The 27,358-nt window shown below is 38.3% G+C and overlaps 1 protein-coding gene across 11 annotated transcripts in view; it reads right to left on the reverse strand.

Annotated features, from left to right (window-relative positions):
- Positions 1–815: 815 nt before the first annotated feature.
- nrcamb (neuronal cell adhesion molecule b) overlaps positions 816–27,358 on the reverse strand; it is an 82,615-nt gene continuing 56,072 nt past the window's right edge. For 3 of the 11 annotated variants that reach the window (XM_079251236.1, XM_079251239.1, XM_079251240.1), the window contains 28 exons: positions 24,684–24,850; positions 23,149–23,254; positions 22,329–22,522; positions 21,829–21,951; positions 21,339–21,509; positions 20,728–20,784; positions 19,409–19,520; positions 19,131–19,315; positions 18,808–18,942; positions 17,753–17,896; positions 17,547–17,658; positions 17,300–17,466; positions 16,620–16,767; positions 16,314–16,438; positions 15,965–15,994; positions 15,220–15,321; positions 13,556–13,753; positions 13,189–13,259; positions 12,456–12,681; positions 12,193–12,308; positions 11,914–12,103; positions 11,249–11,371; positions 10,671–10,847; positions 8,356–8,475; positions 6,590–6,745; positions 5,847–5,978; positions 5,473–5,551; positions 816–2,648 (listed from right to left, as the gene is read on the reverse strand). In XM_079251236.1, the coding sequence (XP_079107362.1) occupies positions 2,402–2,648; positions 5,473–5,551; positions 5,847–5,978; positions 6,590–6,745; positions 8,356–8,475; positions 10,671–10,847; positions 11,249–11,371; positions 11,914–12,103; positions 12,193–12,308; positions 12,456–12,681; positions 13,189–13,259; positions 13,556–13,753; positions 15,220–15,321; positions 15,965–15,994; positions 16,314–16,438; positions 16,620–16,767; positions 17,300–17,466; positions 17,547–17,658; positions 17,753–17,896; positions 18,808–18,942; positions 19,131–19,315; positions 19,409–19,520; positions 20,728–20,784; positions 21,339–21,509; positions 21,829–21,951; positions 22,329–22,522; positions 23,149–23,254; positions 24,684–24,771 (3,834 nt within the window). In that variant the 5' untranslated portion in view covers positions 24,772–24,850 and the 3' untranslated portion in view covers positions 816–2,401. Of the gene's footprint in view, positions 2,649–4,738; positions 5,402–5,472; positions 5,552–5,846; positions 5,979–6,589; positions 6,746–8,355; positions 8,476–8,698; positions 8,759–10,670; positions 10,848–11,248; positions 11,372–11,913; positions 12,104–12,192; positions 12,309–12,455; positions 12,682–13,188; positions 13,260–13,555; positions 13,754–15,219; positions 15,322–15,964; positions 15,995–16,313; positions 16,439–16,619; positions 16,768–17,299; positions 17,467–17,546; positions 17,659–17,752; positions 17,897–18,807; positions 18,943–19,130; positions 19,316–19,408; positions 19,521–20,727; positions 20,785–21,338; positions 21,510–21,828; positions 21,952–22,328; positions 22,523–23,148; positions 23,255–24,683; positions 24,851–27,358 lie in introns of those variants that run through there. The other 8 variants (XM_079251243.1, XM_079251246.1, XM_079251244.1 and 5 more) reach the window with 8 other exon arrangements.

Here is a 27,358-nt window from a genome sequence, read left to right on the forward strand (position 1 = left end):
GGAAGAAGAAGTGCCACAAGTGAGCTCCACAAAGCTGAAGCCCGACTGCCATGTTCTATAAGGCCTTCTAACAGATGCTTGACACTGAGGAGATTTAGGCAGGTGCAGTCATCCATATTTACAAATCCTTCACTTTCTCCTCACTGTATACCTGAAGAAGTACGTGTGTCTGGGGCTGGAGGCTGAGGCTATTTTGGGTTTGGGGGGCTGAATACGTTTCATATACCAACACAATTGTGCTGACTATTGAAATGTTGATTCGGTTTTTGTTTTTCTCTCTATTTTACAATAAATCAAAGTATTGTTATAATTGTAATTCCTCACAATAGACTGAATAATGTTTCCCAGAGTTTTTGTAAGATGACTTTTTCCAAAAGGAGGCCGACTTGGAAAACTTGCCAGCAGTCAGATAACTGACAACTCTGTAGTTAATGAGTCTGTTGATGTCTCACTGAAATATTGTATTAATATCTCCTCTCTATTGTGAAAGAAATGGTTGCAGTGTAGCATACTGAGCAGTACATCTTTTAGTTTTATGGAGTATCATTGTCAGAGAGTAAATGTTTCATAGCTCCATTAGGAGGACTTAACATGCACAGACTGAGTAACGGCTTTCATACAAATCATTGAGTCTAAACTCATTCATCATCTCTACCAGGAAAGGCTGTTATGAGTGAAGAGACTGAAACCTTAAAGCAGATCATTATTTATTCATTCATTATAGTTCCTGGAGCTTGAATATCTGACTTGCACTAAAAAGGAAGAAAATTTAAATAAGGGGGAAAAAAAGAAGGATATCTGTTAGTACATGTCTTTTTTAAAAATTAAAATCATTTGCAATGCTGTCAGGGTAGAGCATCAGATGTATGCTGGAAGTAAGTAAAACCATTACACATCAGAATATACGGTCAGTCAAGGGATCATGATATTGACGCTAAATGATCCCAGAGTTGCGTAACATCAGTGAATGATAAGAATAGAAATGCAGTCCAGTTAGTTATAGTACAATATACAATTTGCACAGCAAGAAAAAGAAAAGAATATCTGTAGATATATTCATATAGTCTCTACAAGTCTATATTTAATCAACAAGTTAAGCCATTTCATGCACAATATTGCCACTCACAGGCTGCCATAAAAGCTGCTTGTCCCTGTACAATCAATTAAGTTATTTACAAATTCAACAAATATTCTACATGTCTTTAAAAAAAAATAAAACTTGATGCAAGTTAAGAGAAAAGAAATCTTGATCCCATCCAAAGGCCCTCAAGTGTAGTTAGTACATAACAACTTTTGCTAAAAGGGAACTGAATAATTTGAATAAATGTACAGTTTCCACACCCAAGCACACATACAAATACACTCACGGGTCTCCATACATTAACACACTGCAGAAATATAATGATGCACTCTACATAATGACTACAGCGCTTATGCACCAGAAAAGATTTAAACTATGTTTTGGTCAGATCCATTGTGGTTGTGTGTAACTTCCTGAAGGTCAACCAGAGCCAGTCCTGTACGTCAAAGCGTTGGGAGGAGGGAGTGTATGAATCATTCCTTCATCCAATTTGTCCTCAAGCTTATCTTATCCATCCTTGGATGCGACTTCTGCCGTCTTATCTTTCAATTCCAGTCAACTTTTTTACTGAATCACTTTGAGAAAAAGGCACTACCTGCCAAAAGGAGCACTGCAAGGACTGAGGCAAGATGCCACGCTTTGCCTCCCTTCTGGCCTTCAGCTTGTGCTGGATGGATGGAGGTCACATGCGAGGAGAAAAGTCACAAGGTTTCGTGACATGCCATGCAGCGTTTCAGTTTCCACCTTTACAGATGAGCTCAAACACAGCGGAAACAAATGAGGACGTATGAGTGCAGCCATCCCAAGCGTGCTGCATGCTGCCAAAACACAATTACATGTACTGTACATGATCTGCTGTGTGGGCTGTATGATTGTATTATATGTGCTATGATTCACATTACACTGTCCAGTATAAGTTTCTGCGTTTGCTGTAGATGCTGAACACACTGTGAAAATAGCATATAACCAATAACATAAACAGAAATATAATCCAGAGAAGAACTGCATTGTTCATGTGAGCGTCTTGGTGAGGATCCAACATTTGTTAATATCAATGTGTTAATAATATCCTGATTAAGTTAATATCACTTATTTTATGTATAGTAAAACTCAAAGTCATGGTTGAGCCGAGAGCCTCTATATATTCTGCTAAGTCCTTTACGTGACATAATTTTTTTTTTCCTTTTGTATGGAAGTGGCAGGGAAGTGTGAGCATAAAGCCATGCAGCAGTGTGGAAAGCCCTTTATAAGACATGTTGGGATTGAGGAGATGCAGGCAGTCTGTGCAGCACCTCAAGTCGGTCTGTTACAATTGATTTGCTACACAAACGAGTTCAAGGAGTTCATGGCATTAATAGGGGATGGGGCCTCTGAGCTCTCGTGGCCCTCAGCTGTGTCCCTGCTTGCACTCTTCCCACTATACTGGCCGATAAAGGAGCCATCTTCGTTGAACTGTCCATCTCCTCCTTCCCCGTAGTCAACTAAACTGTCGTCGCTGTCATCTCGCTTAACTGTCCCGTTAGAAGGTGTGCTGCTCCCTTTTAATGGTTTATGGTCCTCATTGTCACTAAAGGAGAAAATAACATGCATGTGTTACAGGTGAAATGAAGTGGCAGATTAGTCATCACTTTTTTACTTTTTTAGATGGAGCATCAATGGCCAATCATTATTTTCACCAAGACCTACTGAGTGCGGTAGATCAAGGTAAAAATTATTCCAGAAATACACAGCGGCAAGCATTTTTTAATTACATTCCAACTTGGCTTGCTCCATGTCTAAAAAATGGAAGCTATGAATGGATTGTTGGTTTCCATCAGGCAACAGGGGAATAAAGCCCAAGCAATCATACGCTATTCAAATTCCCCCTGAAACCAAATATGAGGTGAACTATGTGTTGTTTGATCAAAGCACACCCGACACCTCCCCCCAAGACAGAGGCTGTGATGAAAAACAGAAAATCCAGTGCAATGAGGTGAATAAAGGTTTCAGCCAAACACCCCCCCCCAAAGCAAGCATGGTTAAAATCACAACTCTGCAAAATGCATGAAAAGTCTGCAAAGAAAGTTTTCTTTGGATATCAAGATACATAAAAAAAAAAACATTCCACATACATGAGCTGAACATTATGAGATGTGATCACAAAGCCATCATCATGCTGGAGAGTTGGGCTATTCCAATGCTAAAATGAGTTATTAGTATGCAAAAGCATTGAAGGAAGAAGAATAGCAGCGTAAAGCTTCATGGCCAGAATGGTTTTAATAAGTGCTGAACATGATGAAGGCTTTATGAACAAATTTTAAAGCTGATGACAGTGAGTGTTTTTTCTCCACAGTGACTTAAATCTCTATTGTCTTTACATACAACACCATTGCCCTTACCTTCCTGAGACCTACACACCTGTGATCAGATGAAGAGATCCAGCTGAGATCCCACACAAACACCATTCCTAAACATTGTTGTGTATTATATGTAACACACTTAGATACTGTGCACATAGTAGTGCCACACAACTATGTGCACAGTCGTGTGGCACTTGTGTCTAAACATTATGTATCTTCTTCTATAGTCAATCAAGAACAGTACAGTTGAGTTAAGTTATGCCTTTATTGACATATTGTAATGTTTCCAGCTGAACAAAATGAAACAGCATGGATAGAAACAATTCTCTCACAAAGGCACTATGATATTTATACACTTTGCCTTGTGACTTGTCCACTCTGTTTTTTATCCAATTGGTCTCCACTGGATTCTCCCACTGGAATACTTTAGATTTTGTAATTCTGGTTTTCTTTCCCCCTTTGTATTATTATTTAAAAAAAAACAAAAAAACAAACACCATAACCAATAATCACTTCCATCTGCATTAAATGAAAATAATCCATGCTATGAAGTCAATCTTCGTTCGCTAAAAATTGCAAATAGTCATTGACAAATATACTGTTCAACATCTCTAAAAACAGCAGTGATTGGCAAGTTTCAGATGAATATTGGGTTTCTGCAAGAAAGACAACTTTGTTATTATAGACTGAGGACTTCAGTGGGAACATGAAGTTAGAGAGTTAGGAAGAGTCAAGAGAAGCTGGACAGTACTAAGAAATCGGCTACAGCAATGTTGATGTAAATCTTTTTCAATTACAAAAAAAAAACAAAACAGAATAATAGGCATTTTATCCTTTAAGAATCAATACAGGTACATAATGGCTACAGATCTTTTATAAACAGTATTTGCCAGCTCCTATGCACACATCACTGCTTCCTTCAAACATGCTTTTTATTTAATTTTGAATCCATATGCATTTGTTTATCTATATAAAAAAATAAATTTATTCAACACATTATTGCCAATAGTGACATGTCAATAGTATATCAGATTTTATAACCATGCATATTACATTTCATTTATATATCCATATATATATATATATATATATATATATATATATATATATATATATATATATATATATATATATATATATATATATATATATATATATATATATATATATATATATATATATGTATAAAGAAATATCACAGACACACGTGTCTGTGATATTTCTGATATATAATACAAAAAGGAATAGAAAATCTAATAGCAAGACCATTATATAAACCTATTTAAAAAAAAAGGGAATAAAATACCCAAATGCTAGATATACAGAACTCAGAATTAAAGTGCTTAATTTTCCTTGATTATTTGTGTGATTGGAAAAGTCACCCACAAACAAGATGCTGGCAAGCATAACTGGGTAACCACTGGAAGTGAGAAGTTGTTTCACTTTTTTTCCATTTCCATCATGGTAATGTAGCAATACATGAGGTGTTAATACTATACTGTACATACAATGTTGGTTTGTTTCTTTTACAAATAGCTTATTAGTTGGAGTGGGATTCAATGCTTGTGATTGGTTTAGAATGCATTGCAGCTGAATGTTACTTTCCTTTAAACTTTTTCATAACAATATTTCCTCATCTTTTCAAATGCCCAAATGAAGAGAAATTCAAACTGTATCCCTAAATCCCTTAAACCTGAAGAATCCTGCTCCTCAAAAACCACCATAATGCCACGTCAAGTGCATACAATAAGAGTCCAACACAAGTAGCATCCAAGATGTCCCACAAACCATTGAACAAAAAGAACAAAACAATGCAGTCCTCCGGGGTGGCTGAAGTTCAGACTTGGGATGGGGCACTTCCTCTTGCAGTTGTGACTGTTACTCGTAGTTTTGGGTCCTTTACTTGTCAGCTGTAAGGGTGGAGAAGAGGAGGTATTGCAGAGCTCCAGCCCAGCTATAGAGAGAAGATCTGGGCCAGAAGCTGGTACAGAGCAAGGGTTGGTGGGTGAAACGGGCTCTGGGGGCTCTAGAAGCCAGGATTCATTCTCTCACCTGTATTCGACAAAAGTACAGTCATCGTCTTTCATGGGCTGGAACTCTGGGTCTGTGTGTGCATCCTCCTTCTCTTTAACTGGAAAGACACAGAGTTTAATTACACAAACTCATCCAGGTGGTGTGTTTTGTCTTGTGCAAGTTATACTATAACAAGAAAAATACTTGTAATAAACTGGCAAAGATATAATTTTTGTATAACAAAACAGAAGAATGCCACTGCAGTAGTATGTTTACTGAAGTAGAACAGCTTTGTCTGATTACTGAGCTATCAGAGAAAAAATGGCAAAAAAATCTCATGTTAGATGGCAAATAAATAAAAGCAACTCACACTGAGTTTATACCTGCATGGACATATTTGTGTAAATGCTCACCAGGATATTTTCCTCCTTTATTCCTCTGAATAAAGCAGATGATGAGAAGGATCAGGATGAGCAGAGCAATGGCGCACATCAGGCCGATAAACCATCCCTGAGTGGCGATGTCCACTTGCCTGCTTGCCACAGCTGGCCAGAAGAGGAGGAAAAGACTTTACATTTATAATGGCACTCATTTTGCATCTTTTTCCAGTGACGATCCACAATTATGTGCTGAATATTTTGGGTCGATTCTATATTTATGGGTTAAGAGAATCGCATAGAGATAACTTTTATGTTGGATGAGTTAGAAATCTCTAGGATTATATTAGCAATGTGTTTCAGTGCATCAGCAGTAAAGCACAATTAGAGAACTCAAGTTGACACACAATGACAGATAAACAAGAAGACAATTACACACAACACACACTTCACAGGGCGTGACATTAGGTTGGATATTATAACTCTACACACACACACCGCACTTCTATATTAGAATGTCTGATATGTGAGATTTTCAACTCTACAGAAATTTCCTGACATTAATTATGACAACTCTAAACCATAAAGTCATGCATGCCGCTATATGACGTCTCTACATGACTTCCGTACTTCACAGAGTGAGAGCAACCAGTCAAGTTAAACCCATGCTTGTCCACATGTACCAACACAACGGAATAAACTACAATACGCTCTACACGTCACAGTGTGAGGTTCAACCAGGCTACTGGGGAGGCCCTACGGCCCAGGAACTACCTCACCTGGGACCGTGACCAACAGCTCCTTGGAGAAGTAGGGCAGCTGGTCGTGGTGACCCTTGGCCACCACACGCACCCTATAGGAGAGGCCGACCTTTAAGTCTTTCAGCTTTATGTTCTGAGAGCCATTGACGAGCTCTTTCTGCCACTCGTTTTCACCTGCAGGGAGGGGAATGTTTATGAAGAAAGGTATGTTTGAGGGAGCAAACACAGCTTCCAATGGGCCATGGAGATCATGACATTATGGAAACTATGTGGTTGATAAAAACATTGAATAGTATTACATTTCAGCCAACCATTAATACTGATGGAGTTCTGAAAAATGTATTAAGTCTATGAATAAACTATTGTGGTGACCCTCAAAGCTCAATGCAATGCCACTTCAAAAAGCCAAATTCAAATATGTCTTATTTTAAAACACTGAGTTGGAAAATACATTAAAAAAGCCTGCATGAGGCGTAGAACACACTACAAATAAGGCCCAAATAACATCATCCAGTGAGAAAGTGACAAGAAATGAAGGTTTATCGTGATGAGTTGCTGGATCATCCTGTTTCTTGGTGCCTCATTATCTGCTGTTTTGTTTGGCTAAAAATGGCCAATCCTGGGGTAGTCTCCTAGAAGAAAGGTTCAACCAGGAGAAAATTATACAACATCCTCCTGCAACAGCTCATCCTTTTCCATTTTTTTTTTTTTTGTATTCAGTTGAATAATTTTTTTTCAAATGCAAAGAACAAATCTTCAACATTTGATCATCAGAAAAAATTCTGTTATAATTGTAGAGATTATTCCTATAATTTGAAGATAAAAAAAAATCTGTCCTGAAGTTTGAGTTTAGGGTCTCTGCAGACAAAGGCAATCTGAAATAAAAAAAATGGCCCCAAAACAAACTGAAGTGGACTTCATACAGATTCAGTCAGATGCATCATTATTAAGAGATTGTGGAAGAGATTCCCAGTTTGTTATGTTGATCCACTTAAAACGTTTTTTTTTAAAAATACACAACAGTTATATATACGTTACGTTAGCCAAGATATATTCATTTTAATAGACATATAATCTGTTGTGTCCTTTCCTTGATGAAGTTCCACAAATCTGCTAAAAATTAACAATTATTTAACATCCCATTTTGCTTTAATATTTAGTCAAATGCCAAATTACTTCAAAACTTAAAACATATAACAAACTGGTAAAAATATTTCGATAAATGATAAAGGCTCCTATTCTAAAAGATGTAAATGTTGGGAATGATTTTTCCTCCATTTGATTCTGTTCTGTTCATTTGCATCTGCGCTGTCAGGGCCACCACAAACACACCAGTAGTGAGCTAAATATAAAATGGGTTCTGGGTTCTACAATTATGGTATTCCATAACTGAGTGCATAAAACAGTAGGTGTGAGAGAGTCATACTGTAGTGCTTTTCATCCTCACTGCAGGTGCATAAAAACAATGGGGAGCTGTTTAGCTGAACTTGGCCAGCATAAAAAAAAGTGTTTGAGCTGCTTTTGTAATGTTTGTCTGCACAAGTTCCATCCACATGGACACTGGAAATGAGCACAGCTCTAGTCGATATCATCACTGAGCAATTAGCAATCCAATCACAGGAAGCTTCATTTATCACATCTGGGACTGTGCTGGCAGCACCCAGCATTAACATGAGAGCCAATATTTCTATTCACCTGCACAAGCCAATAATGAAGTAGGAGTCTCTTTCCACCTGTGCATGAAACTGAGAGACATTGGTGCTTTTTTTTTTTTTTTTGCTTACTGTTGTTTACTCTGTATTCTATGTACACATTTTTCTCTGGGCCCCAGTACTCCCAACTGATCAGGGCTCCATCTTCTTCAACCGAGGAACTAACATTCGCGAAAGGACTCACAGGTCCCGCTGCGCACACAAGAAAAAAAGACAGCCTTCAAAATTGGTCTGTTAGTCGAAGGACAAGCAACTAGCAATCAGATGCTTTGCTTTAATCATGCTTTCATTGCAGGCTCATACTGTAGAGTGAGTGAATCTAGACCAACAATGGCAACAATTGGGACACTATACCATAAAAACACAACACACTATTCAGACATGCACTTTGCTGAAATGACAGCAGAGTCTGTACCCTTGCGAGTTGGATGACGTGGAGGAGACTGTGCAATGGGATGAGAGGTTTGCAGGTTCCCTGTAAACAACACCAAGAGGGGTAAAGACGGCACCACACACAAAGCACACACGTGGGCAAACCACACAAAGACAATTTCCACAAGGAAAGACACAACAGACACTGAGTCATTATACACAGAGCACACAGTTCATTAGCATGCCAAGAGAACTGTCGCCATGCAGCAGAAAAGCATCACCAGCAGCCTCCGTGGTGGAGGAGCGAGAGACTACCAACAAGAAAGTCAAACTGAAGCAGCAGAGCACTTTAAAAGGACTTGTTTAGATGTATCGCATGGAATTAAAAAGGCACATGTAACAAAGCAAAAAAGGCTTTGAATGTAAACAGACATTTTGGTTTGTCATAATATTTTAAAGAGGCAAAGATAAAGATGGCTTGCTGTAGTTGCCATGATGGAAGCAAAATAGTAATATTCCAAGAAAAATGGTATACATATTAACCAGTGATAAAAACATGTTGGGGAGATAATTAAACATGAATAAACATGGGGAGTTGGGTTGCAGTGGCCTAAACACACTGACCCTAACCCTGAAACAGTGTCACTTCTGTATCAACGACAGATTTATGTGGTCTTGCTGTCAGCAAAGGACTTTCATAGTGGCATAAGCCAAATGATGCAACAGTGCCATAGGATATATCCAACTAAAAGTAGATGAGAGGAAAATGTACATATTTATCGTGCCATGTAGAATGTTGTGGGGGGGGCAAAGGTGGGAACAAGCTATAATGTTCAAAATCAAAGAAAATATTTTAAAACTTTATGATACATGCCAAATAAATAACACAAAATTGTACAATATAAATAAAAAGTCAAAAATGATGTTTATCCGAGCAAACGTGCAGGGCGAGAAACTATTCAGTAAAAGGCAAGAGATAAAAACATTGCAGTTTTTAATTTTAATTAGAAAGGAAAAAAACTAAACTGTGGCTGAATTGCCAGCTGATTTTCAACTAATCAAACGTATTTCTTATTTATTAAGAAAAAAACAGGTCACTCTTCCTTTCACAGTTGAAAAACATCATATTGGAGACATGTCTTTTATTGGAACAATCTAAAATCACACTGCGGGGGAGTGTGAGCTCCCACAATCAAAACATGTTGAGAATCTTTCTTCAAGTAAACAAGAATTTTTTTATTTCTTAGCTTTTTCCTCCTCAATTTGGGTCATTTCTAGTGCATAGACTAAACATTGCAAATTAATCTACTCTTCAATCCACTCGTCAAGCCTGTGTAACTGCTAATTTACGCACTCCTAATGACAGATTTTTGCAATTTATGTTTGCTGTTTTAGCCTGTTGTGTAAGAGCTGGTTGACGTGTGTATGTATCAATCAGCTCTGTGTATGGAAACCAATGCACGTAAAAGCCATTCCCATTTCTGCTTTCCAATCACATAATAACTTCCCAGTTTAATAAATTTGTTCCCAGGTCAAGCAAAACCCTCAACCTTAATCTGGCCTTTTCTTTTCCCCCAGTTGGAATTAAGGAAAATTGTATAAAGGTTTATAAGGAATTGCCCCAATGAATTTCTAGTCTCAGTTGCTAGTATTATATAATCTTCAAACCAGCATGATTTATAAAATATGACTCCATTTTTTTGTGCTTTAAAGCTTATCCCCCCACAAACCGTTACTGTGTCAGCAAACAAAGTGTCTATGGTAGCATCTTATGATTAAAAACATAGTTCACACCTCAGGCAAGATAAACAAACATATTTTATGGACAATGAGTAGCTTAGTTTTATTGTGTGTTTTCTTATTTATGATGGAGATCAATGAGAGCCACATACACAATCTGAAATAGATGTGTTTTTATCTTTTTTGGGGTCGAGGGGGGGTGCTTCCACTTAATTATAGCTATTAATCAGCTGGAATGATCATTGTCTTCTACTTGGCTGCATTTGATGACTTACCTTCCTCCACGATGGTGACGGCTTCCTGAGTAATGGCTGGGCCTGGTCCCCTGATTGTTTTCGCATTCAAATAAAACTTGTAGCGTGTGCTGTACTTGAGGTTTGGCAAAGTAACTGAGGTCTCATTGGCAGCCAGGGCCAGCTCCTCCTTTGGGCCCAGTTCATTGGAGCTATTGACTATAGGAGTGAGGAATGGATGAAAAAAACGATGGGATTGGGAAGGAGGGTGGGAAGTAGTGAAGTTGAATAAAGGTAGGCGGGGTTGTAGATGGAGTGCCAATGATGAGAAAAGTGGAAATGGAAGGATTTGAATAGCAGAGGTGGAGGGTTCAGAAATAGAAGGTAGGAGTGACCAAAGTTGACTTGTTAATTTGTGTTTGTTGGAATTAAAATACACACTATGATACTAATTTAGCCTTTTCTCATTATCTATAGCATCTAGTAGACTGAGCAGAATGGCATCACATGATATGAAAAGGGAAACAAGCGAAACTACATTCTACATGAATGTGGGTGATATTTACTTGGCATGGATATAAAATCCTTGTTGTTGCCTTAATGAAAACAGAAGAACTCACCTGGCTGGTATTGGAGGGTGTACCCAGTGATGTGTCCATTATGCTCACGAGGAGGTGTCCATTCAAGGGTTAGAGAATCCAGATTTGTGTCAGTAACCACCAGAGAGTTAGGAGGACCAGGCACTGCAGCAAGGCAAAACAAGATATAATATCACCTAAATATGTCAAAGTTAAGATGAGGAATATTAAAAGAAAATTAATGTATGTATGTAATTTTTGTTGATGGTTTCAGGGTTTTCAGAAGGGCAGCAAATATTTAATTTCCTTTTCATTTTAAAGTCCAATCATTGGAATTTAGAGTTTTACCATTAGACGTAAATCCTATGCCGTATCCCTTAAAATATATTGGATAACCCCTGGCTGCAGCCTGGCGAATAGGGTGGGGCTGGATATTGGGTGGAGTTTGGACGTCCAATGGGCGTGATTGGATGTCAAATGGGTGGGGATGGATGTCCAATGAGCGTGGGGTTAGGGTTAGGGTTAATCCAATCAAAACGTTGAGGGGGCGGGGTTGGATGTCCAGCCCTGCCTCATTCTCCAGGCTGCAGCCAAGACCCTCTCAATATATTAACACATGTTTATAAAAAATGTGTAAAAAAGAAAAAAGTCATTTCTGACACATAACACAGGATTCTTCTAAAGAATAAGTGCTTTGCTTTTCTTACCTCCCTCATGTGTTTTGAAATGGTGTGTTGGGCTTGGGGGTCCGTCACCTTTGCTATTAAACACTTGCACATGGAATGAGTAGAAACTGAAAGGATGCAGACCAGGCAGCATGCCGTGGGTGTGGTTCCCGCTGAAGATGAGGGTGTTATGGTTGTGTTTGTGGTCACTGTGCTTTCTCCAATAAGACACCTGAAAAATTCAGTTAACACATGCTGAATGTGTATTTATGACTCATACATACTGGCAAGGTGTATATCTTATGATCCATCAAAAAGTACCTTATATCCTTTGAGATGTCCTCGAACTGAATGAGGAGGCACAGGATCCCAGTATACCTGAGCTAGAGTGCTGTTCACCACTATAGCCTGCACATTTCCTGGAGCTGCGCGTGGAACTACACAGTTGAGAAGGAATACATCAGGTAAAAACAGCAAGGACATATGCTGAGAAAATGTCATTGGTTACACAACCAAATATTTCACCCCCATCACACCACATGATCATTTTTTTAAAAAGAGGCTTCAGAGTTTGTGAGACTCACGGTCCTCTCCAGAGTATCCAAAGGAAATAGCTGGCTCAGGTCCATGTCCATGATCGTTTACAGCCTGAACTTTTAGCTCATATGGAACAAATGTAGGTGTTCCAGATACAACAAACTTGGAATTGTTGGCCACAGTCACTTGAGTCCAATCGCTGTCTTGTGTCTGCTGCTTCCACATCACTTTATAGTGAAGCCCTGGACCATTTGCCTGGAGGCCAGTCAGAGGCTACACAGGAGAGAGTTAGAAATATGACTTAGAATAAATGTAGCAAATAAACAAGAATATAATCAGTAAACAAATACTTAAAAAATAAAGATAAAATTGAAACAAACAACATGAACTTGCTGTGTCATTAAAACAAACTAAAATTTCTGATTTAGAAAATTAAAAGGGTAATAAATGTGAGACAATACATGTGATCACATAAAAAATAATACACTAATAAATATAATAAAAATATAAAACAAAAAAATTAAAAACACATGCTTGTAATAAATATGAACAGATAAGAGTAAAATCTATTAAAATATTTTTTAAAAGAGGGAAAATTAATAAATGTGGCAAAAGGCTATTTATTATTTCAATGAATAGTGAATATGATTAAATGAATTAATCAAAAAGGTCATATATCAGAAGACAGAATTATGCTTCTTTTTCAATATTTTTTATTTTATTTTCTGAGGATCAGAGTAATTTGGGAGACTAAATAGTTGCCTTTATGCTAGTTTTTACCTTCCACGAGATAACAAGATTGTTATGTTCTGTCCCAAATCCCTGTACACCTGTTGGGTTTTCATCTGGAGCTGGAAAATAAATGATTTCAGACAAATTAATGGATTTTCAGTGCAAGAGATACTCTGTGGATCACGTGAGCCTCCTGATTATAACAGGAATGAGCCAGTTGGCAGCAACTTACAACACAATCAGACATGAATGTGTTTTACTCCCAAATAATTTTAATATGCAAGACAATGTTAATTCACTTTCATTTGAAGGAATTATTCATACATAAAAAACAAACAAAAAAAATTGCAGCAATGTTGACTTAATTAATCCATAAAATTCCACCTAGTGAAGTCAGAAATGACAGAGACTGTACCTGCAGGATCAGTTTTGTACATTCTGGAGGGGGGGCTGGGCTCACTGAAGCCCACTTCATTTAGGGCCAAAACTCTGAAGGTATAGTGAACGTAGGGTGACAGCTTGAGGTGAGCTGTTGTTTTGGTTCCAGGAACCTCTGTGAGGTTATGCCAATGACCTCGATGATGAAGTGAGTCCTGATATTGGATCAGAAATTCTGTTTAAAAAAAAAAAAAGAAAAGTAATTATTTTACACTTACGTACAGTCTGATAATCTATGAATCTGCAACAGATTAGGTCAGAGAAGTTTATTTGTATGCTATTTGCTAAAACACTTTAGAGAATTGAAGAAGATTCCTTATTGTATTATTATTCTTTTTAACTGCCTTGAAAGCGGAAAGTTACTGGTTGATTATATTTTGCACAATTGGAGTGCTACCTGTGAGGTACCTTGGCTAGTCCTCGGGAGCTGCACTACTGCCTTGTACTCCACATCCCATAAATCAAACATACCCCCATAAATCTAAATGGTCTATCTAAGCTGCAAAACTCGTATCTTGCCTTCGACCCTATCTGTGTCACTGTTGCTGCTGCTGCCAACTCTTTTTCTTTTGTTTCTCTTTTCATTTACCAGTGTATGCATGCGTGTATGTGTCTGTGTATGTATGTATTTATTTATTGATGAAGAGAATTTATTCAAGCTCAAACTATATGAAGGAAAAACCAATTCAGTAGAACCATGAAGGAATTAATCATCAAGAAACAGCTTTGTTTATTTTTTTTTTTACAAAACCAGGTCAGATTAAAAAAAAAAAAAAATCTGGGGTTGAAAAAGCAAGTGGGACACAAGAAATGTTTTATTCCCAACTCTCTAAATTATAATATATATCCATAGAAAGTCATTTAAATCTTTAATAACATATAAAATACAAGAATATTTTGAGCTATGACTAAGAAATAAAAAGCTTTCATACTATAAGGGCACTCAATGCAGCACAGGGGTTTTTTATTACATGGGTCACTTTGGAGATTTTGAGTTACTTTGCTTTGTTTAGTAACATAAATAAAACCATCCCAAAACAACCCATTTTACAATAGAATGTGATGATATGGATGCATTTCTGATATTATTTCATCAACTTCTTTTACAGCTTGAATAAAATTGTTAAAACTATTTTATGCATTCCAATAAGGCATTTCCCTGACTGAATAGAGTCAGTGTATGTACATCATGAAAAAAAACGTCAGTTTTAGTATAATTTCTTTTAAGTTTTCAGGGAAATGAGACAAATACCTTTATGGGTCCGTTTCTGTCTGTTCAAACAGAGGACCTACATCTTTATAATCAAGTAACTAGCTTAAAAAAGTTTATTTTAAAAGTAACGTAAAAAAAACAAAAACAAAAACAAATATCAGCTTAAACATATTTTGAATGTTTGAAACTTGCATGCTTGTGTCTCTGTGCTTATTGACTTGAAATCTGACAGTGGTGGATAAAACAACTCTATAAACAACTCTGCTGATGTTCAAGATTCTCCCATCATATAGATTCATCTTCTACCAAAAGCAGCATGACATAAAGTATTTGTGGTCCAAATCTCTGGCTGAATGTCAAAATAGATCAAACAGTTGAAGAAGACTATAAAACACACAGTCAGCCAAACACAACACACACACACTTACTGTGAATGGGACTGTTATGTTCATCCCCAGGGATCCAAGTGAGCTGAACACTCCTCTTTTTCTGGTCTGTCAGCTCCAGGTCAGTGGGGGGGTCGGGTCGCTCTGGGAGGGAAAACAGCAAAAGCAGCAACATCAACACATCCGGCAGGAATTATTCACACTCTGCCTTCGTACAGTTACTGATTATGAAGGTTTCACGCTGTCGCCAGATGTAACCAAAACAAAGTTATTTGGGTTGAGTTTCAAATAAATTCTAGGTTTTATTTCCAGACATGTTCCATCTGAAAGTTTTACGTGGTCTACTAATGATGAACATGCAAACAGTGCATCATGCAGATGAAATGAGTGATTCTCTACCTGAGAATCTCAACAGCTTTCAGTAACACTGTCTGAATTCATTCACTCAGACTAAAGTAATGCTCTGTTGTTTAATCATGATGATAACTTGGAATAAATTAGTGGAATTTGAAATATCCTAATAATTCTTTCTTTTTTTGTTAATTGACTAAATGTAAAAGGACTTAGACATTTTACATAAAGGAGAAATTAATACTGGCAACAAAAAGATTAACAGAGGAAACAACACAACATTGTATGGATGTCCAATGCAAAAAGAAAACAGAAAAGAAAACAATAAAGGCCTCTTCAGGCACCATCATGCTGGATTTAACAGAAATATCCAACAAACACCACAAGCCCATGCTAGCAGAGCACATGTGGGTGCACATGTGTGCTGCAGGTTTACCGTGGACAACAGCTGGAGTTGGTGTGGCCTCTGCCAGGTAGAAGGACAGGAGTGAAATAGGGAGTTTAATGATCAGTCAGCCATAGGAAAACAGTGATTATCTGTATGGCTAAGAAGGCAATAACCAAATATTCATGCTGCTGACGTGATCACTGACTGAATCTATCCCAGCTCTCTGGTAAACTCTCATCTAATTAACCTTGAAGAAACTGATATTTGTGAACTTTGTGAATTTATAGCTCAGATTTACTGCTTTAGGAAAACCTGGGATAGAAAGAAGTTGCATTTTAATAATTTACTTGTTTATTTACAAGTGTGAAATAATGAGGCTCTTCAGTGGGTAGCATACCAACAACAGTGAGCTCAGCAGTGGCGGAATCATGGTCCAGAGTGGTGTTCATGATGCAAGTGTACACTCCTGCGTCGTTCTCTGTCACATCAGTAATGGTGAGGCTGTCAGAGTCTATGATTAATCTGTAAAAAGATATACCACAGATTGTTCATCAGACTTAGTGCAATCAAACTTAGATTTGAACTTATTTTACAACTATGACATCCTTCTGTAGATAGAAATTTATAGCAGCTCAAAAAAAGATAATAAAAGGTTAAACAGCAGGAGAAAAAAAAACTCCAAACATCAGATAAAAGTTCTAACCGTTCATCATCAGGCAACTCTCCATCATCTTTGAGCCAGATCATGGTGGGACTGAGTGACGGATCGTGTTTTACTTTGCACTCAAACACCACAGACCTGCCTCTCTGGACCACTTTGTACTCTGGCTGCATCATGATTCGGGTGGGCTCTGAAGGGAAGAGCAGATCGTTGTTAAGGAATGTAAAAACGTAGCAAGGTAAATAAGCCAATGAATGAGTCAATATTCTACATGCACAAATTGAAACATGACATTTCAATTTTCTGAAACAAAAAAACCACGAATAGTCTAAGTAATGACTAAACTGAGAAGTTGGTGACCAACTTAAAGAAAAATGCAGGTAATAAAAATGGAAAATTAAATGTATCTATAATTACATGAAAGCTGAAAAAAACTATTGCAAAAATTAGAAGCAGTGTGTATAAAACTAAGCACTTTACTCCCTTTAAATTATTAAGTTTTGTTAACTGATCATCGGTGGCTGTGAGCAACTTTATAAAAGCAGAAGTTTTAACGGTTTGCTGATCTGAAGCATTTAAAAAAAACATAGAAATGAAACAATGTCTACGTTTATTCTGAAACACTTTAAACTTGTTTTGGGCCACAGAAATTGTAACAAGCTGTCCCCCCTCCTCCCCATTGCATGTACTTAGGCTGATCATTTTCACAAAAACACTCTCACCTTTGACTTCCAGGTAGACATGATTCTCATAAATACCAAGGATGTTCCTGGCAACACAAGTGTATTTGCCACTATTTTGGGTTTGAGCGACGTGAATCTCCAAAGTGCCGTTGTCATGCAGAATGTAAGGGTCTCCATCCAGGGTGCTGGAGCGACTGTCTTTAAACCTGAGGCGCAGAGTTGAATGCTTTGAGAGCTGAAGAAACATAATGCGGCACTTGCCTCTGTTCAAGGTTCATTAACTCACCAGGTAATTTTTGGGATGGGTGATCCAAAGGAAGAACAGTCCAACAGGGCCTGGTGATTTTTGATGACCTGGTAGACTTTGTTGGCTACTGTCAGCACTCTGGGGGGCTCCGCTGCAGTGAGGCAGCAGGAAATATTTTCATATTATTACCCTCCACAAATCAGTAGAAACAGAAGATAGCATTCAAACACAAATTATGAACTTACAGAGGACATTGATGAATGCGTTGGACAGGAGGTACCCATAATCGTTTGAGATATTGCACTGGTACACAGCACTGGATCCAATCTGTACATCAGTGAAGATGATTGTATCATCTTCCACTTTTCTGCTCAGATCTTTGGGGGAATCTGTTCAAAAGTAGCAGGGAGGTTATAGATGCTTGTTGTTCACTGAATTCTTAGTGATACTTGCAAACATAAGGAGAATAGATACAATATAATTTTTGTAAGATTTTGATCATTTATGTGCAATGCGGATAAAAGACAGAGACTTTTTCCCTATGGCTGGATGTTAGAACCTATAGAGCTGAGCATTTTTAAAAACATCCATTGCTAGATCAAACAAACCAGCAGCAAATTAGGTTAGCTATACAGAGAGTGGAAATAGTAGTAAACAATCACCCTGTTTACTCCAAAAGAGCAGCATTTGCAAAGTTAACAATTTAAGATGATACCATTATCATGTGATGCAAAAACCAAACATTACAGCCGACATGTTTTAGTTTTTTATTTAGTTTAGTTTTGGAAGTTATGTGCTAAGACTATTTCCTGCCTTGGTGCAGTGTCAAGGATTGCCACTGGTGGATGTCCCCAATTTCACAATCACAACACAACTTCCACTAAGCAATACAATGATTTCTTTTTTTTCTGGTACTGGTATTATAATTTCTTTTCTATCTCATAGGAGGAAAAATCTAGTAAAAAAAACCATCTACAAATGACTGTAGCTATTAACCATCTATTAAATTGTCATCTAAATACCAATTATGCTGGTAATTTATACCCTGCTTTCCTATACATGAAAATATAAGGTAGGATTATGACACAACTTCATATTAATATCACAAATAGTAAAAATAAAGACTTATAGTATCCAACAGTCCTTTAATAAGTTTTTATATTGTCTCATCCTTTAAATATAGTTTTGAAGGGTCACATCATAACTTTAAGAAGAACCTATAAAGTGTTTGTATGAAAAGTGACAAAGACCACAAAAAGACAGCAGTAATTCCAAAGTCAGAGAAGCAAGTTGTACTTACTCTCTATGGGAATGCCATTCATAAACCATCTGATCGCGGGTTTAGGTGTGCCACTGGCCCTGCAGGTCAGTACACCATTCTCTCCTGGAGCTAGAACAAGATTCCTGGGAGCGCCACCAATCCAGTAAGGAGCAGCTGTAAGAAAGGAAGAGTTCAGCAGCAGGTTGGAGAATTAATTACTGAACACTGACCTGTTGGCATCTGTGCATAAATTACATAAATTAAATCAAATAAAAAAGAGGAAGAGGGCAAAGTAAGAAATGGAAAGAAGCAGAGACCACTCTGTCTCACAGCAAATAGTGCATGTTTCATTACAGACTCACCTTTGACTGTGACATGAATGGTATGGTGCACAGAGTCAATCTGGTTTTTGGCTGTGCAGCGGTAATGTCCTGCATCTGATTCTGACACGTTGACTATACGAAGGGTCTTGTTGTAATTCAGCAAGAATGTGCGCCTGGCAGGGAGATCGCCGCTCACTTTGCTCCAGGAGATGTCAGGGGTGGGGCTGAATACAATAACAGAGTTAGTGAAAGAGACTAAGAGAGCGGATCCAGGTGGTGAGCACTTGAAACATTCAGTCATGCAGTAACAGACTTACAGGCCTTCTGCAATGCACTCCATCTCCAACACATGTCCTCTCAACACCATCTTGGAGCTGGAGGGGCCAGATGGGATAAGAAAGGTTGGCTTCCTCTCATCTGCCGGGGCCTCTGTGGATAACACAAACACATTCAGAATTTAAAAAAAAAAAAAAAGCAGAAAAAATGACCATATTCTTTTCATCAGTCCATGAGGAAGAGAATTTCAGGCAAAATAGGGCCCTTCATGTTGACTAAGTCCCCCTCCGTTGTCCACAGAGATGAAATAACAATGTAAGTCTGCAGTGTGCAAACATTGCTAATTTACTGCCTGCAAATGTTCATGGTTTATGGTTCAATGTGAATTTTATTGTTATGTCCTGGCAATAATAACCTGCTGTTATATGATAATATGCTGCTGTTAGTGGGTGTTTATTGCTAAAGTTGCCATCCAAGCACAAATAACCTAAATCAATTGAATATATAATTTAGAACTGATTTAAAAACACTTCTTTCTGTTAGAACTGGCAATTGAAATGACAATAAAATTATCTTCTGAACTAGTAACATAAAAAAGAGTAAACCTTTATGATAATAATGTTAAACATCATAAACTTGATGAGAATGGAGGTCTTTTAATGTAAGAAAGTGATTTGGTGTGTGAGATTGCTTCGATAAGGGAGCGTGATGAAGACATTTAAGGCAATGAAGAGTGAAATAAGAAAAAAATTGTTTTGACAGAGAGATAAGTAAGTTGGTGCTTAATCGGGTAGGGTAGCATGAAGTTTTTAGAAATTTATATTGCAGCTACTTGTTTGACCAAAGACATCATTCTTACTAAATTTACACTTTAACGGGTTGGATTAGGATTGTTGTTAATCACCCACAACATTATATTTTTATTTCTTTAAATGATTATATCACCACTTAAATTCATGTTAAATTCACTTGTAGCTTTTTCGAATTTCTGTTTTTAATATTAAAGTCACATATCACACAGTCAGATATATAAACAGTAAAATCTACATGCAGGAATTAGCTAAACAATTTATAATAGGAAGTAAATAGTTAAGAGAAGGGTTTTGATTAGACAGAGCAGGAGAGACTGAAGGGTAAGGAATGAAGTTGGACTGTGGGGGTGAATGTTAGTGGGGAAGCTACAGATCAGAGCGCTATGTTAGATTTAACCACCAGAGGGTGCCAGATATTGCCCCAAATATACCAGTGAAACCCCAGGGATGTTGGGTTGAAGGATCAGTGTTAAAAGGTGGAAGCTGGAGTTTGGAGCTCGAGGTCGGGCAAGGTTGAACATTAAACACTAGAGGGTGCCAAAACTCACCACTAAATAAATCAGTGTCATTGTAAAAAGCTGCCATTGTGTCATTGATTGCATCCACTGTAACAACAGAAAAAAAATCACACACGCCACAAGTTGAAATCATCATGACATAAAAACAAAAACACTTAAAATGAGTGTTCAAAAAAGGCAAAAGAACAGAACTTGACATGACTCAAATGTTGAGGATGAGGAATGATCAGCATCAGGATCTGTTGGGAACAGCCGGTTACCATGTCGACTGGAAATGCTACAGTGATGAGAGCGGTCTTTGTTGTTGCTGGAGAATGTGTGTTGACAACGTCACGCAGAAGTGACAGTGAACGCCTGCTTGGCAGATAGTGCAAAAAGCTATGAGAGCTCTGACAATATGTCTTTTCAGTGGGACGAGAACCAGTGGCGTCTCTGAGGATGGGATCTGAGATAGGAAACACTGTTTGCCTCCCACACACTCATGCTAGCACATACTGTGCTACTGCCAATGAACTGCCTCTCATACACACACATTACACACAAAACTACGGCTCTCTATTTGTGTCAGTCATGTGGAAGTTCATTACACCTTAAATGAATTTTGCTATCTTTGTCTGTTTCACACACAGAGTGCAACGTACGGTTGAGAACCCTGACAGTGATGGGCTGTTTCTGCTGGATGGTTTGCGTGTGTGGGAAGCGGGCGTAGCAGATGTAGTCGTTCCTGGAGTCCTCTGGTTGTACATTGGAAAAGTAGAGGTCGCCGTTCAGGGACTGGGACACCCTCTTGTTCTGAGGCAGCTTCTGAAAGTCTGAAATGTATGGTTATTTAAGTACACTTATATCACAGTTACATGAAACATCAACAGCAGTGTTTGAGGGAGGTTAGGGATGTCAAAGAGAAGCTTCTGTTTCTGCAGTTCCAATAATATCTTTTCTGATGACATGAATCTATTAAACCACAGCAGAACAATCATTAAAATCTCACAATTCCTCAGACTTGGCTCAGAAAATGACATTAATTGCATATGATTTTTAGTATATTAGCTTATAAATGTACTAAAACTACATAAACGTTAGTGTAAAGAAACAACAACACAACAAGGAAACACAGGAGACCGTTTTTCTTACTATTGTCCATCCAGAAAATGATAGGAGGAGGTAGCCCTGCAGGGGGTCGACACTCAAGCACCAAGGAAACGCCTTCCTGAACCACAATTGGCTTGATCCTTTCTTTTGACCACAACGGGGATCCTGGATTATTTGCATTATGACATACAGAGGATTAGGAGGGTTATAATTTCATATGAAATTGTTGCTGTTGCTTGACTACTGCTAACATAATGACAGAGATGATGAGGCATGATACCTAACAGAATAACAATATGCTAAAGGAAAAATACAACAGGACGTAGGACTGTATCCTCTATTGCATCCTATAGTACAACATGCATCTTCCTACATGCAACCTTTACCTTCCAGGAGAGTTCTAAAGATGGCAAATGAGACTTAATTGATAGAAAAAGAAAAGAAGGGAGATGACGTTGATATGATGTGAAATATTTACAGTTTTAATAGAATGGAAGAAACTGAAAATGACTCGCTGAAACGACACACGAGGATACACTTACTTGACTGGCGCACGACTATATTGTTGGAAACAGCAGTTCCGTGTTTGTTCCTGGCTGTGCACTGATACACCCCCTCATACTGATCGACCCTTTCCCTGCTGATATCCACCTCAAGAGTGCCAGAGTTGGGCCTCATGTTCACATTGGGGTCCTCGTCAATGTCAAAGTGGGTCCCATCTCTTGTCCAGGAGAAACTGAGAAAAAACAGCAGAGCATTATCACAAGGATGTGACTAAGATGAAAAGGCACAAAACTGTCACCTCAAACATGAAATGGTAGAATAAATAACAAAATGTAATTTTCTTGAGCTACAGAGTATGAGTAGTGGTGATGAAGATACATGCATCTTTATACAAACATTCCTTGGTTGTAATAAACTTGTAGAAAATAAAATTAATTGTGATTTAATGCTAATTTAGTCTGGAATTTTTAATGCATGGAATTGGTTTTAGGATTAAGGTTAAGACAGATTAAAATTAAGGGGCTACGGTGTACGCTGTCAGTTGAGGTTCCTTGTATTTATAACAGTGAAAATGTTTGTGGAAGTGCCAGAAAATTAATAAAGTGTTACACCAATTTAAAGCATTCAAAAAGCTTCTGGCAAGGCCAACGTGCCTATAATTAAAACCATTTAATTAATTTAATATTTTGTATAAACCGGCACCTTAAAAGCAGTTCTTTAGACTCAGTACAAAAGAACCTGCTGTCAGCGGATGCTTCAAACTTAATTTTTTCTGGTAGACGATAAATCCCCACCTGGGATGTGTCTTCCTCACCTAACAGCATCATGAATATTAAACCACAGGTGACTTATTCCTACCTGGGATGTGGCTTCCCCTTCGCTTCACAGTGAATTACAATATTTTCTCGTGGGTCGATGATGTAATCCTTGGGGGATTGGTGAGTTATTGTCGGTGGCTGTGCCACTAAAAGCGATCAGAAAGAGGGAAATATTAAATCATGACCTTTACTGCATTGCTATGGCTTTTCTTGCTGCCATATTTTCCACACAAGCAGTCATTACCAAACACACAGAAATAACCGTGCTGCCTTAAACCAGACAGTGGTTTGCTGACATGCATAAAAGAAAACGTAAGCTCTCACAACGTGTGCAACGGCATGCAGAACACTCAGGTGCATTTCCATTTACTGCAGTTGTTCAATACATAATGTATTCCTGTCACTGCTGAGGAGAAAACTAATGGACTATGGGAACAAATAGTAGAATAACTCATATTGTTTGCAGTTTTGCATGATGGAAACCGCTCTACCAATGCAAGCAGATACAGAACAAAAAACAGCTAACAGTGAAATCAAAGCATGCAGAATGCCAAAATCACTCCAACTCACACTTAGCATCTACAAACAAAGAACACATTAAATATAAATAAAAGAGTAGCAAGATCAAACATAACACACACACACACACACACACACACAAAAGAAGTGTTCCAGCAAAACCTTGTCAGAAAATTCACATCTGTTTGAGACTTACATCCTTTAAGAACTTTAAGGGTTTTCCCCCCCAAGTATCAGGAAACAAGAGAACAGTGTGACAGTGGAGAGAACCAAACATTAGTGATGAAAAATACCTTCCTGCATTATTTCTGCTTTACTGCGATGTTTCAGCAAGGCCAGTTCCCCACTGAGGAGGGCCAGTACCCATTGGTCAACATTTCCAACAAAATACCAAGTTGATGAGTGGAAAATAATGATAATATAACAGAAAGTACAGTTTCATCAGTCAGAGAAGCAGAGAGTCAAGATGACCTGGCTTTTTTTTCATATCAGTCTTTGTGATTAGAAAAGACACAATAAGCCTTTTGGTTTTAGACTGGTCTGATAGACATGAAAATGAAAGAACATTATATTTTGTTGAGGAATGTAATTAAAAATTCAATTGGTTCTGAAATTTACAATAAAATTGTTAAATTCAGGGAGAAAATATTCAGTGGATAATTTAACAAAAAGAAAAAAACATGGGTCTTCCTTATTAGTTAACAGAAAAAAAACTACTTAATAAAAAAATATGTCAAAAAAGTGTTGGATGAAGTTGCATCTAAAGATGAAGTTTCAGACTGCAACCTGGGGAAAGATACCAGCACAACGTGGGCTTTGCATAGGAAGACTCCAGTTTAAGTTACTAATACTGCATTTGGCTGTAAATTCTACATACTGGCCCTTTTACATCACAGTCTGTCTAACTGTCCAACACTCAACAGATTTAGTTTTCAGTCTTGTGTTTAATCAACTGACTGACTGGATGACAGACTAATATTTCAATTGACTAAAGTTTAAACTTCCTGCAACTCTGATGCCTGAAATGCAGGGTGGGTGTGTGATCTGTTGCCTTACGGTCAAGTGGGACTTCCAGCGCAGTGACAAGGTGTCCCAGGAACAACACTAGCAGTGCTGCATCTATCCTCCTTCTCCTCTCCATCATCAGTGTGACACGACGGTCTGCCTCCAAAATAATGAGCTTTCCCTCCTCTCTGCCACTCAGTCACACTGTTTGAGAACACCTGCACGAGAAGAGCAGAAAGAGAAATTGCGTTTTAATGAAAGTAGTGTAGACGCAAGACCAGAAATGACCTACTGCATAGTCCATCCAGTTGCTGCTGCTATCAATCAAAACACACAGTTTGTTCTATTTTCTGCTCATCAGGGGTCAGACGGTGAATAAGTGAGAAAGGCACAAACTAAAACCATGGCCATAGATCGATGCTGGATGCCATGTGCTGCATTTGGCTGGAAGCTATCTGTTTGATCTAGTGTATTCCAATAGAGATCGGCAGAACCCGCATGGGCCCATTTTGCTCCACTCATCACTGTTGTTGACAAGATGCCATTAGGCTTTGCTGCCATGTCAGTTTCATCAGCCAGCCGATGACATGCCAAGGTTCAAGACAAGAGGACACACTTTAGATTTCACTGCATTTTACTCTCAGTTTTACTGGTTTGAGTGACTGGCAGAGAGACCCAGCATCAATCTGATCTCCAGTGAGGTCAGACTTCAGAAACTGAATCATCACTCTTTTATGAGACTGCTGTGATGGGAAATGCCAGGAGTAACTGGACAGATCTTAGATCTCTGACTTCTCTGGTAAATGGGGCCAGATGATACACACACTACAAGATGCTCAGGTTAAACTGAGGCCACTTGTTTATGTTTGAACAAAGGGGTAAAAGATTACTTAGCTATCTATTTCATATTTCTTTGTTTTGCAATGCTGTGTAAATGTGTCCTCATCGAAGCAACTGTGATAGATGGTTAAATGCACTTGACTATAGAGCACAACAAAATGGATGTACTCATTAATCATACTGGACATTTTTCACTTGTTGCCAGGGAGCCCAGTGCTGCCATATCACACTTTACTCCAAAAAATGCAGTTATTCTTTTAGACAAAGCTGACCATAATAGAATGACAGAAAGCTGATGTATCAAGGTACTTCAAAACAGAATGTGGAACAAGTTTCAGTAAATGATAAGAGGCACTGCAGTCAAACTGTCTTTGCTCAGTTATGTTCCTATTGATACAGTCATTCAGTGCTGTCACAAAGACATTCTCAATATTTTTTATTAACGAGAGCACCGCTCTCAGATGACGAGCGAAATGAATGAAGAAAGTGAATTAAAGAGGAGCTGTTTTTTTTCCCTTTTTAATGACTACAGTCTGACCTGCTTTAATCTTGCCTTCCTGCCTGTCTTACCCGAGGCATCCACTGGTGCGATATTAAAATGTCACAGCTTCATTTAGAGCCAAGGAAGTCAAATTTGGTGCATTATAACAAAAGAACATGATCAAATTTGGGATATTAATGCTGGTTACACTATGAAAGAATAAAATGGAGCCATTTTAAGGCAGAAGTGCAGATGTGGATTGCTGCCTGTAGGCATGAGACAAGTCAAGGCTACAAATGATCTGGTGGAACTGTGTCTGGGACCAGAGGCTAAACAGCTGGGCAATGAGACCTGGTACTCTTTGGGGAACTAATGTATTTGTTCGTGCCGCCTCAAGGTCATTATACAGTTCTGGCCCCAAAGCAGGTATCTAGTAGCATGGGAAAAGATCAGGGCTAATGTCTGCTGCCCCCAGCTTCAGCTACACCTCTCTTGGGGAGGCCTGTACTGTTCGCCCATGGCATCCAATCACACTGCTGTGTACACCAAAAGGCAGGTCCGGCTTGGGATTTGACACAAAAACGATCCAGAGGTTTGTATCATCAAGCTCATCTGAAGGCTTCAGGCAGAGGTGAAAAACCTGAATACACTCTTTCCTTCACTTTTTGTTTTCAGTAAACTCTATGTTAAAAATTCAGAATCAGAGTCCTTCAGAGCAAAAGCCACTCGGATAGCTCGGATTACTGCTGCAACTCAGTTGCAACTTCAGTGCTGTAAGTAGATGTTAATGTCTGGATCACTGTGTTTGCTTCTTTAGGAACATACAATGCAGCTTAAACTGAGAGTCAACATTATGGATAAAGTCACAAACAGCAGCAACGCATGACAGTAAAAGGATAAATGTGCTAATTAGAAATTTTATGGTGTATCCCAAAAGCCTGGAGATTCTTATCTGAAATGGAGCCAAGGCTTCATTCAGGATTCATTTCCCAATTTAATGAGGTGTAGCAGCTTATCTCCAGCCGGACAGCACGTGTGTCTCCAAGTCTGTTGTGTGTATGCCGATGCCTGTATTCACTTGAGCATGCAAACACTGTCTGTGTGTGTGCTATAATTATCCCTATGTACTGCAGAAATATGGGGCTAACCACTCACATTGTTCTCACAGCAGGATGACAGTGGAAAGTTCAACTGGGGCTCTTAAGACCAACAGACCAACCACCCAAGAAAAACTTCAGATGAATTATTAGAGAAATCAATGTATTAATTTTTTAAAAATTACTTTATAAATGCAGCTTATAGCAAGGTGAGTAGTTTTATAGCTATAAAACTCGAGTAGTAAGCCTTTCCTCATTTGGATTTTATTCTTCAAGGACTCACAAATATCTGCCTCGATTGTTAAACT

The sequence above is a fragment of the Telmatherina bonti genome, assembly GCF_933228915.1.
Source record: "Telmatherina bonti genome assembly, chromosome: 2".
In the NCBI taxonomy this organism is placed as follows: Eukaryota; Metazoa; Chordata; class Actinopteri; order Atheriniformes; family Telmatherinidae; genus Telmatherina; species Telmatherina bonti.